General features: G+C 37.2%; 2 protein-coding genes across 4 annotated transcripts in view; one reads left to right on the forward strand and one right to left on the reverse strand.

Annotated features, from left to right (window-relative positions):
* LOC126966508 (patj homolog) overlaps positions 1-2,878 on the forward strand; it is a 35,532-nt gene extending 32,654 nt beyond the window's left edge. The window contains exon 12 of the mRNA XM_050810621.1: positions 1,151-2,878. Coding sequence (XP_050666578.1) covers positions 1,151-1,285 — 135 coding nt within the window. The 3' untranslated portion in view covers positions 1,286-2,878. The remainder of the gene's footprint in view (positions 1-1,150) is intronic.
* Positions 2,879-2,882: 4 nt separating this feature from the next.
* The window catches only part of LOC126966491 (long-chain-fatty-acid--CoA ligase ACSBG2-like), a 70,111-nt gene continuing 60,655 nt past the window's right edge, over positions 2,883-12,338 (reverse strand). For all 3 annotated transcript variants that reach the window (XM_050810590.1, XM_050810591.1, XM_050810592.1), the window contains exons 8-15: positions 11,132-11,241; positions 10,412-10,552; positions 9,681-9,899; positions 8,867-9,101; positions 5,845-5,985; positions 4,874-4,999; positions 4,577-4,697; positions 2,883-3,085 (exon numbers count right to left, since the gene is read on the reverse strand). In XM_050810590.1, the coding sequence (XP_050666547.1) occupies positions 3,012-3,085; positions 4,577-4,697; positions 4,874-4,999; positions 5,845-5,985; positions 8,867-9,101; positions 9,681-9,899; positions 10,412-10,552; positions 11,132-11,241 (1,167 nt within the window). In that variant the 3' untranslated portion in view covers positions 2,883-3,011. The remainder of the gene's footprint in view (positions 3,086-4,576; positions 4,698-4,873; positions 5,000-5,844; positions 5,986-8,866; positions 9,102-9,680; positions 9,900-10,411; positions 10,553-11,131; positions 11,242-12,338) is intronic.

The raw sequence follows: 12,338 nt of genomic DNA on the forward strand, positions 1-12,338 counted from the left end.
TATTATCATTTCTACTATATTAGATAGTTATAACATAAATTACGTGTGAGGTCGTTAAAAGATGATAGTTATTAGATCTTTTGACATAAGCATAGATAATTCACTTATAACTAGAGAATGACTTATCTACAAATATAGCCTAAAAAACTTAAAAACACGTCCTAATTGTCTCACCGATAGCTCTTAACCGGCTCCCAAAGGGGCCCATAAATATAATCACCCGATATAGTCTTAATTCGTTCGATAACTTCTATCTGCCTGTTGAAAAATTCGAAATTGCGCTATCCGTCGAATTTCTCTTATCTGGTTGTTTAATTGAGGATTGAAAAATCGGCCCTTAACAAAAACTGTTTAATTTTTAATTTAAAACTTTGTTTTTTGCATTGCATAGGATTTAAAGTATGGGAGTAGTATAAACATATTTTATCTACAACCATGCTTTAAATCCTCTATTAAAGATTCTGAAACAGTTAGTTTATTACCAACATTAAAACACCCAATGTCGTAATAACCATTACATCATCCAAACGAGTGTTGTAATGTTGTACTGAATTTCATAACAACACTCCTTGGTTTTTTTTTTCGATCCCTTCATGCACAAAGAGTTTCAACAAACAGCCACATTCTTATTGCTCGATGCGTGGTATCTGTATGAATTTCTAAAAAAGAACATTTTCGTTCACGCGCGTTCCACGTAGTTAAGTAGGTTATTTGAAATTCGCTCATTTTTTCAAGAACAATGGTTCTTGAAAAAATGAGCGATTCAAGTTTTGATAGCACACCGCCGGATGTTTTAAACGCTGTAAAATAACATAATATTTAAGTTAATTTTAATAATTGCACTATACAAAATGTAAATTACAACTAAAATTAATAATTCTTTCATTAATACTCAGTTTATTTGTATATAATCAGTAAGGGATGGTTTAGGTTACTACTAGGACTGGCTGTTTTAATGTAAGCAGTAAGCTAACTGTTTCAGAATATTTTAGAGGATTCATATTCTGGGTGTAGATAAAGTCTTGTATGCAACTGTTGATAATTAGGTATTAAAACACTCGTGTGATACTACTATTATTTCCCACATTCGTGTTTTAATACTCCTCATTACACAACAGTTGCATAAATAACTATTATTGTTTGTTAATAGAATCTGGAGAACGCGAGTCTGGAGCAAGCCGTGGCCGCGCTGAAGGGTGCGCCGCGCGGCGTCGTGCGTATCGGAGTGGCCAAGCCGCTGCCGCTCGCGGACACGGGCCGGAGTGACATGCCGCCCACTCACTAGCCCCGCCCACGACACACGCCCATACCACGAGGCCCGGCTTACACCAAAGAGGAGATGAGAAGAGAGTAGCTGCGAATCGGTTAGGTTATTTCCACCAAAGTGGAGATGAGAAGTGATATCAGTCAACTGATATCTACGAAAGGAAGACATCCTCCTTTTTTTGAATTAAAATACATCGCTAAACTACTAAAGTCGGTTAAAAATACGGAAGGAACGCCTCTTGTAGTCACGATCAGTGAATTAAATAAACGACGCTTTCTGGAGGTTCAAAGAAAAATGAGACATCTCCTCTCCGCTTAACCCATTTCCACCGAAGCTAAGCGGAGAGGAGATGTGGAAATAACGAAATCTGATTGGTTATCAAAACGCATCTCCTCTCCTCTCCGCTTTGGTGGAAACCGGGCCTAAGTCGCCACCCTAAGGACATTATACTAACAAACTTGTTGATTAGGTGGCATTCTGAACACTGAATCGGATGTGTTCACACATCGAATGGTTTTAAATATATTCCTTTTAATATGAATGATGTCTGCCATTCTAAATCCCGTCCACAGCGTTATTGGATTTCAAACGCCGCAACAAATAGAAACATTCATTTTAAGAATTGATCGTCCGGTGTAAGTACACACAGCTCGCTACAAAAAAAATCTTAGAAAGAGGAAGAATAAAAGTGTTCAGCCGTCGACACTACATTTCACTGTCACTACACTTACCGGTGGGAGGTTCTTTTGCACAGGATGCCGGCTAGGTTATGGGTACCACAACGGCGCTTATTTCTGCCGTGAAACAGTAATGTCTTAGCATTATTGTGTTTCGGTCTGAAGGGCGCCGTAGCTATTGAAATTACTGGGCAAGTGAAACTTTATATCGTATATCTCAAGGTGACAAGCGCAATTGTAGTGCCGCTCAGAATTTTTAGGTTTCTCAAGAATCCTGAGTGATTGATGTAATGATAATGTAATAATTGCAATGGGCAGGGCGTATAACATCAGCTGAACCTCCTGCTCGTCTTGTCAATAGAAAAAACTGCGGATTGCAATAAAGTATTTATGCTACCGTAGATTTTATTAAACATTTATTTCTAATTAATATTCAGTGACCCGGCCCCAATCACAAATAATTTGTATCATGTTCGGACCGTAGGTACAGCCTGACTTGCTGGGCTGTTCAAATGTATTAATGAGTTTACTGTGTACTTTACTATTATATAAAATGTAGACTTGATGTATCAAATTATACTTAAAAATATGAATATGTTTATTTTTACTGTAATTATATAGTTTATTTAAGTTTAGAAATAAGTTGTAGAACTGCAAATAATGTACTTAATTGGAACATGTTATATGTAATTAATTCTAGAATTTGAATATGTATCAATCATTAATTAATATGTCCAGTTCCTTAAATGATATCAATCTTCCCATAACTGAACATTCCAAATTATTTCATTATTCACATTGTCACAGTTTCGATTTTAAAATATTTTCCAATTTGGTTGGTCTCTTGAAAACAGCGCTGCTACAAAAATTATAAATATTTTATCATTCCATGTGTTTAAAAATGTAATAATGTTTATAAATAAGTTAAATAAAACGAGTTGTCTTATTATTAATTTAATTATAAAAGTATTATTTACAAGTGTTCATAGTATACAAGCACCCAACCAATGTCCGCTAGATAATATTTCCTATCGAGTCGTTGCAGTAAAACCCAATTTGAAATCATATCATTCGTAGAACTTCTCTATTATGTCTTTGTACTTATCGTAGACGACGTTCCTCTTAATCTTCAGTGTTGGTCCTGAAATATAATTTTGATTAAAATCTACATATTTGAAACTAAATAACTTGGAGTTGAGAGGAACGGGATACAAATAAACTCCTGAGCATGTTTGACAATATAACACGTATGTTGAGTTATTTATTTGATGGAATAGACTGGTAGCGATCGCCCTATTCTCAAGTACCTACTCTACAAATAATACCAATATTTATAAACTCATTTTGTTGTAGAAACTGGTATTATTAGTTCCAAAAGACTTACAGTCTTAAGTCGTTAACCAAAATTACTATATTCATTTAGGGCAAAGAAATCAACCAACTTATGAATGTCAAAACTTATACTTTTGCCCATTTATTTGCACTTCTGAAAATATTTTATTTATTTATTAGGTTTATTTACAGTATTATATATAGAACTAGGAACTAAACGTAGCGATTGCTTACAAATAAACACAGCATGCACAGTTATTATTATTTTTTAAGTATTATATTGAATAAATTAAGAAGTAGGTAAACAGTTTAAAAAAATAATAAATGATAAGTTACACAATTACATTCATTTACAAATTAAAACATTATTAAAGATTAAGAATGTTGGTGCAAATGGTCTTGCGCAAAATGGCAAAGGAATCAGCAAATATGTCAATATAAGCTATAAGAATAAAAAAATTTAGATAACCTTTGGACTGGGGAATTGGCACCTAGGATCGTTCGACAATATGGAGTAATTTAAATTTAGAAGTGAGATATACTTGCAAAAAATTTATGAACTAACTTTGCCTCGGTGACTTAAAAATAATCATCCAACCACGGACGAGTAAAAAAAGAAGGACTCCGTGTCACATTACATAACAGTGAAGCACCAAAACAAGCCGGTAAATGTGTATATTGCCCCACGAACACACTTACACTAATCAAGGCAAGCAACAAGCCGATCGACCGCCATTTTGCGATTTGCCATCGTCTGTGACAGATCAGTTTGCGTCGCAATTAATATTAATTTAAATATGCCGTCTTGCGTTGTGAAATAGTGTGAAAACAATACTATAAAAGTATTTGTGGCCATATATGATTATTTTGTAGAAAAAATTGTGTAACTGGTATACCCCGTAACCGCACACACACTAGCATAAAGGTGCTTCACTTGTTAATATCACGGCGCGGAGTCCTTCTTTTGTCGCTTCACTCGTCTGTGCATCCCACAAGATTTACTGACGGAGATTATTTATTGAGAAAACTGACGTGACATGTGACTCAGCGGGCGCGACAGACAAGACGGACTTGCTGTTGCTGAATATGGATACGACGGAGGGAAGAACTTCATGGAGCTGTTTTCGGTTAGAAATATATAGCAAGTGATAAAATCGATTAATCTTGTAAAGTACGGCAAGTGGGTCCTTGATGTTTACTCTGTGAAACCACTTGAAAAAAAATTAATTAAATATAATATTGTGCAAATAATTTGGTGAATGTCCACATAAATATAAATGTTTAGTCATGACCAACGTACCCAGCTCTCCGCTGTTCATAGAGAAGTCGGCAGGCAGAATGGCGAATTTTTGTATTTTTTGAGCATTTGATATTGCCTTCCTATTGGCTCTAGCAATGCCGTCTTCTATTGCCTTGTGAATCTGTAAAGAGAAAATTAATTTGACAAGAGATCCGCCACAACCATATCTGAGTGTATATAAATCTTATTAGTATTTGATTATAATGAATATTCGGCTGGTAATGCATTGTAAATGAGATCATAAATTACCTTCCATCAATTGAGCCTCATGTCCGTTGATTTATAAAACATACATACCGCAAGATCGTTGCTCTTAACAATTTCACTGATGGTCTCAGCCTTACTGCCCAGCCCAGCTACCCATTTCATGGTCTCGGCCTCCAAGTCGTCCAGAGCGTCTCCCGTCTTCGGATCCACCTTAGCCTGACCGGGGATTTAAAGTAAATAATATAAATGCTTACATTAACATTTAAGAGATGAAAATTGAAAACGCCAATCTTATTATCTCAATACGTTTAAAAAATTACTGACAAGTTTAGTTTCGTACGGTAAGAACGGCTAAGTTTTGTTAAAATAATTGTTAAACAATATGTTTGTCAGATTAACAAATACTTTGATAATATAACTTAACGTTTCCCCAGTCGTATTGATCCAAGAATCGTAGCTGGCAGTTAATTTCACGAAGTGCGCTCAGTCAGAGTATTGAAACCGGTCGGTTAGGATCGGGGATCCCAGTGCTCTGTGAACATCTGGGTCACTTGGCATTGCGTAGAGACGTCGCTTCATTGTGTGTCTTCTACCGCATTTATCACGGTGTGCTCCCAAGAGCTGTTTAACCTGAGTCCTGCCGCCGAATTCCACCTTCGCACGACACGCCACAAGTTAGGATATCATCCCCACCATCTGGATGTGTGGCGGTCCTCCACGCTGCGGTTTTCAAGGAGCTTTTTTCCACGTACTACAAAGCTGTGGAATGAGCTTCCTTGTGCGTTGTTTCCGGGACGATACGACATGGGTACCTTCAAAAAAGCGCGTACACCTTCCTTAAAGGCCGGCAACGCTCCTGTGATTCCTTTGGTGTTGCAAGAGAACGTGGGCGGCGGTGATCACTTAACACCGGGTGACCCATAAGCTCGTTTGTCCTCCTATTCTATAAAAAAAAACAATGGTTTATTTCAAACTCAATTATTTAGTCCTACCTAAAGATGCTTATACTGGACGCTAGCCCATTGACATAATTACGAAAAGTGTTTTAAAACATAGTATACCTTCAAGGTCAGTAATATGGAGAGGAACTTCCTCTTGTCACCGATGAGCACCGCGTACCCGACTTGAGGCAGCTCGGCCTGCACCGCCTGCTCGATCAAGACGGGGGCGATGTTCTCGCCGCCAGCTGTTATCAGCAGTTCCTTGAACAACAGACCTCCTTCAGATGCAACTGTCTTGTGTTACTTACGTCTAGTTCAGGTAGTTTTTAGACAGTTATGGTCGTATATTTAAGAACGATTTCAAAGTTCCAGAATTTTTTTCTCTGAATCATGTAATTTTTATATTTTATGTGTTTCTTCTTAGAAGCAACTAGTTGTTATGAATTACTCACATGAATGATGGGAACATAGAATAGAATCGGTTATCCTTTTTTTTACAAATTTCATTTAGTCTCTTTATTGGCGATTTCAATAAGTAATGACGCTGGACAAATAATTACAAATTATTTATTAAAATCGAGATTTGTCTGATGTGAAACTTAGATCAAATAAATCACATTAATTTAAAGTGCGTCAAGAAAAAACAATTCATAATATATAATGTTAATTTAGGTAAGTAGCATGGCTTTTATTTACTACTACACTAGCGAGGCATTGACTCTATACATTTCTGATATTTTGCAAGACAAGTAGAGTTCCATTGTTCTACGAAAACGTCGAGAAACTAATGAGGAGGTTTGCATTGAATTTAAACTTTATCAATGTCACTGTAGAAAATATTTCTATTAATATAGCAGTAGCCATAACTTATCGACAATTTACTAGGCTGAGGATACATTTTCTTCAAAATTAGAACACTAGAATCTGTCAGATGATAATATTCGGTCCTTACATATGAAATTGGCGTTTTGTATGGGAGGAACAAAAAGTCGAATATTTTTAAATATAATATATTTAATTAATCAAAGTATGAACCATTGTTTTCTATGCACTTTTGCCATATCATAAGTAGTTCATTGATCCCTTTACTAAAAAAACCAGTCGGACGGGAATCAATAAAATCTGTGAAGGCGATTTGGACTGCCCCATCAGAGTTTAATTTTTTCCCTTGCAAGAAGTTGGAGCGAGGTCCGGGGAGTACGGAGGATGTCTTAGACATTCCAATTGAAGCTCTTCTAATTTGGTAGCCGTCTGTTGTGCAGTGTGTGGTCTAGCGTTGTCGTGAAGTAGCAGTGGCGGGGAGCGATTGACCAGCCTAGGTTGTTTAGCCGCTAGCTTTTCCATCATGGTTTGCAATTGCTGACAATAGACATCAGCCGTAATAGTCTGGCCAGATTTGAGAAAACTGCAATGAACAATACCGGCACTAGTCCACCAAACGCTTACAAGTAACTTTTTTGGGGTTAATTTTCGCTTGGGGCAGGATTTGGCTGGCTGGCCAGGATTCAACCATTGCACTGAGCACTTCCGATTATCGTAAAGAATCCATTTTTCATCACAGGTAATGATTCGGTTTAAAATACCTTCATTATTGTGCCGGTTCAGTAATGTAACGCAGCAGTCGACGCGCGTTTGCCGGTTTGCTTCAGTCAATTCGTGAGGTACCCACCTTTCAAGCTTTTTAATCTTCCCAATTTGCTTCAAGTGAATTAAAACAGTTTTATCACTAACACCGCAGCCTGCAGCTAACTCGGACGTGGTTTGCGATGGATCCGCTTCCACAATAGCCTTCAATACTTCATTATCAACTTGGGTCTCAGGCCGTCCACGGGGCTTGTTCTGCAGGTCGAAATTTCCAGAACTAAAACGTTAGAACCAAAAACGAACTGTGTTTTCTTTTGCAACATGACCGCCATACACATCATTCACCCTTCGAGTCGTTTCCGCAGCACTAGTGCCACGGCGGAACTCGTACTCGTAAATAATGCGATACTTTAAGTTTTCCATTTTGTAAAATGAGTGACGCAAACAGAAAAAAACAAATGAATGACGGTCATCGAAGCACAAATACATGAGTAAATACCTGTACAAATTTGAATTTGGAATTCCTTACCAAAGAGGAGAACATCGTGATTAAAGTGGCCAGTACGAAATACGCCAATTTCATATGTAAGGACCTAATACATGCCGAAATATACACCTTCCATTAGAGACTGTTAAAATAATACACCTTTTCAGTATAACAATATCTATATTAATTTGAAAATACAGAACTTTATCTTATTTTAAATAATCAAGGAAGCCATTCTTAACGATATTATTAATAATAGGCCGACAACCGTACATAACGTATATATATGTGACAAGATAAATGACAGTGACAGTGACGCATAAAGCCACAGAATAATAACAACATATCAAATGCATTTCTAACAGAGACAATACGAAAGAAAAATACAAATAAGTCTACAAAGAATAGAGCCTTTACCAGAGATAATATAGAATGCATTTCGAGATTATCTTGGGTTGAAGCGTTCACCAAGACTGAATGCGATGAAGTTTTTAATTCGTTTCATGACACCTACCTATTATTCAAAAACTTATGTTTTCCTTTTGTTACAGTAAAAATTAATAATAATACAAAAAAACCCAAATGGCTTACAAAAGCTATCGCGTGTGACAAAAAGGAGACTTATGCGAAATTATTATTTATATAAGCGGCCTCACCGAAAACGGTTACCTATATAAAAATACGGTAAACTTCTTAAAGTATGCATATTGCGTGCGAAAGCCCACCATAGTGAATCCCACATAAGAAAATCATCAAATAGGTGTAAGGCTGTTTGGGACCTCATCAAAAACAAAATTGACAATAATTAAAATACGTTCGCTGCCATCGATAAATTAATATATAAAGGAACTACAATAAATAATCCTCAACAAATTGCTGACTTCTTTTATGATAAAATATTTGCAAATTTGACAAATCCCAATTATAACAATACTGACACTGATATTTTCCTACTATAAACCAGTCAGTAAATAATTCCATTTATCTGAGGCTATTTACTCACGCTGTTAATATATCAGCTATATTCGTATTTAAATGTTATTAAAATAACGCTATAAAATATTTAGTTACCTTAATTCTTCCGGTGATGTAGAGCAGATTCTCGCTATCTACCCTGCCCACGTCACCAGTGTGTAACCAGCCTTCGGAGTCTATCGTGGCTCTCGTCTTTTCTTCCTCATTTAGATAACCCATGAAGACATGCCGCCCTCGGACCATTATCTCTCCAGGACCATTAACGCTTTCTGCTCCATCAAATTTAGTTTCTGTTCCCTCCAACAGTTCACCTACTGAATCCAGCCTGAACCTTAAAAATGATTAATGAATAATTAAGAGTAGGATCTCATACGAGTTGGCGTCGACGAGTCTTCAAGTCTGATAATTTATTTTAGATGTCATCTTTGACTCGAATTAACACGCTTAATGATCAAATAAAATATGAGTATGGAAGAGTTGTCATTTCTCACTCTCATTTTATGCCTTTATTGAAAATCAAAAGCTACCAACCATTCGAAAAAGTATGCCTCAGACCTAAAAAGAGCGGACGCAAAAAACTCAGCGGGCTTCTTTTGTTTTTCATAAAAATATGGTTACCTGAGATTATTTATACGTCTAGATAGACTATGACAGGTGTGAAAACGTCAAAAAAAATTATCTTAAGAACTACTTAAAGTAATTCACGCACACTAACTCAAAGAGTCATACAAATCGCGAGTGTAAGATGTAGCTTGTCACGCACACTAAACTAAAATTCCTGGCTTGTTTTTATCGGTTGTCTAACAGCAAGATACTCTATCTAGATTCTAGACGTATAAATTATATAAGATGGTTACAATATAATATCGGGCAGTTGGTGAAATAAAAAGTGAAAATAATATATTCTTACTTTGGATATGCGCTTAGGGAATGCGCACCCGATGCTTCACTCATACCAAAGGCATCCATGATAGGGATGTCCAGGGAGAGGAAGAACTTCTTGATTTCAGGCGAGAGAGGGGCAGCCGCGGTCACAAATAACAGGCACCGGTCGAAACCCAGCGACTCTCGAACTTTGTTCAGTACTAGTGACTTGGCCATCTTAAACCCGCATGTTGTGCCGTTCATCCTAGAAAAATAAGTCTACGGTCTTATAAAATAACTCTACCTATCCCAATAAGAAGACGGAATAAATAACTCGATTGACAAACGGCGATATTATGAAAACCGCAGTCGGTAGCTACTGTTATCTAGGCACCTACTTCTAAAACGTACCTTTAAAGAATAAAACTATATTATAACAAATTAACATAACATGTGCAAAATTTTCTCCGTCGAGTCAACTGTGAACAATTTGTATTACCTACGAGTATATCAAAGAGTCATCCTACTAATATATCCATCCTTTCTTGGCGTGCGTCCGTGGTGAATGGGATGTCGCTATGCCAACATAATGGCTGACAGACTTGCCCTGCATGTTTCAGTATGACAACTCTTTCTGTTAATGATTATACTAATATTAAACATTTTATTGAGATATAACTTTTAGTTGCGAATCAACTCAACTCAACTCAACAAATTGCAACGTTCAACTGATAAGAGTTAACTTTGATTTCTAAATCAGTTTTTTTCGGTACATACCCATTGATCCTGGCTAAATGGTGTTTGGTACCCTTATCCTTAGCCCAGGCGGCTATGAACCGCGTCAACGATCCTCTGGATGCTCCCACGGCCATGATCTTCTCGTACATCTTCTCCCATACTCTTGGCACGCCCATAAACCTGACGGCATTAAATTGGAGATAAAGAAGTTTCTACTCAATAGCTGTTATATAATGCAATATGTTTTTACTTATTAATTTACATTTTTATGACTTACTCGTGTAAGGCATTCAGTAATTGACGTTTGTGTATTTTGGTGCATCACTTTGCATAGATTGTAATTGAAATGATTTGTAAAATTAAATTGAAAATAAGAACCTGTAATACCATTCTGTTTTGAAAAGAGCAACCTTAGAGTTTCTTGCTCGTTCTAAGGAAATCTGCATTCCGAACGAGCTGTATGAAAAAATAACATATTTCAAGCAATGCAATTTACCTACGAAATAAAATCTTTTTGTTTGTTTGTTTGTCAGAATAGACGGCAATATTATTCAAATCGTAATGCATCACAGCGTAGTGAACCGCGATACAACCCGAATTACACCGCAGTGCATTCGGCTCCCTGAGAACTAATAATGAAATCGAATGATATATGTAACGGCACTCACGACGGACCTATTCATTATTCGTTCAGTGCTCGGGTCGTCCGGCGATGTCTGCTCAGTAAACATCATATGTTAAAATAAGGCTTGCACGTACCGCGTGGGTCGGACTTCTTTGAGTGTTTCCAACAAGCTGCCCTTCAGCGCGTCCGGCTGCGCGAAGTACACTGCGACTCCGTTGGCCAGCGTCATGTAGAGGTCCAAGATCTATTGGAAAGTTATGTTTACTTAGGTGATCACTTCATCTTGTGGGTGGGATAACGCGCTCGTCAAGGTAGTTGTTGTTGTCTCCGGATCGGCACGACATGGGTTCCTTCAAGATAGGCGTGGACAATTTTTAACGGCAACGCTCCTGTGATTCCTCTGGCAAGAGAATTTGGGCGGTGGGGATCACTTAACACCAGGCGACACGTACACTATATTGTCCTCCTCAATAAAAAACGGTAGAATGTATAAATTTGACATTATTTTCAGTGTAATTTTAAATTATATTATATTAGACATGGATTCCCCCACCCACTTTTTTTATGGAATAGGAGGACAAACGAGCGTACGGGTCACCTGGTGTTAAGTGATCACCGCCGCCCACATTCTCTTGCAATACCAGAGGAATCACAAGAGCGTTGCCGGCCTTGAAGGAAGGTGCACGCGCTTTTTATTTATTTATTATTACAAGGAAACACAACAAACACATCACAAGAACTGAACAATATAGGAAAGATGAAAGAAAGTTTGGATTTCTATGGGCTTTCAAGAACTCATTTTTTTGAAATTCACGTTTCAGTTTATGCAACAGGTTACTGAGAAAATTACGGTATCTTTTATAAGTTGTGTCAAGAATGTCATTAGTAGGGTTTTGACGTAATTTTTTATGTAATTTGTCTCTATTACGCATACATCGGAGTAGACCTGGAGTTATCCAGGGCTTTATGTTATGTCTTTTTCGAGAAGTGACTTTTATAGATGTAAAAAGTCTCATACTGTTGGTAATTATAGAAGTTAGTCGTTTAGCTGCCAAACCTGCGTCCATAGTAGACATGACAGAGGAGAAATCGGATGTATCGAGTGCCTTCCGAACACCTTCATAGTCTACGCTAGTTCTAGTCCTGTTTGAATTATCACCATGATGTAATTGATCACGGTCGATACATAGAAAAATAGGAAGATGATCCGTGATAGGGGAATCAAAGACTATAGCTTTAGATGTGAGGTTCGATTTCAAAAGTATGTGGTCTAAGCAATTGTTTATTCTAGTAGGGAATGTGTGGGCCGGTAACAAACCTATAGCAGCCGTAATGTCAGGT

The sequence above is a fragment of the Leptidea sinapis genome, chromosome 10 (genome assembly GCF_905404315.1).
Source record: "Leptidea sinapis chromosome 10, ilLepSina1.1, whole genome shotgun sequence".
NCBI lineage: Eukaryota > Metazoa > Arthropoda > Insecta > Lepidoptera > Pieridae > Leptidea > Leptidea sinapis.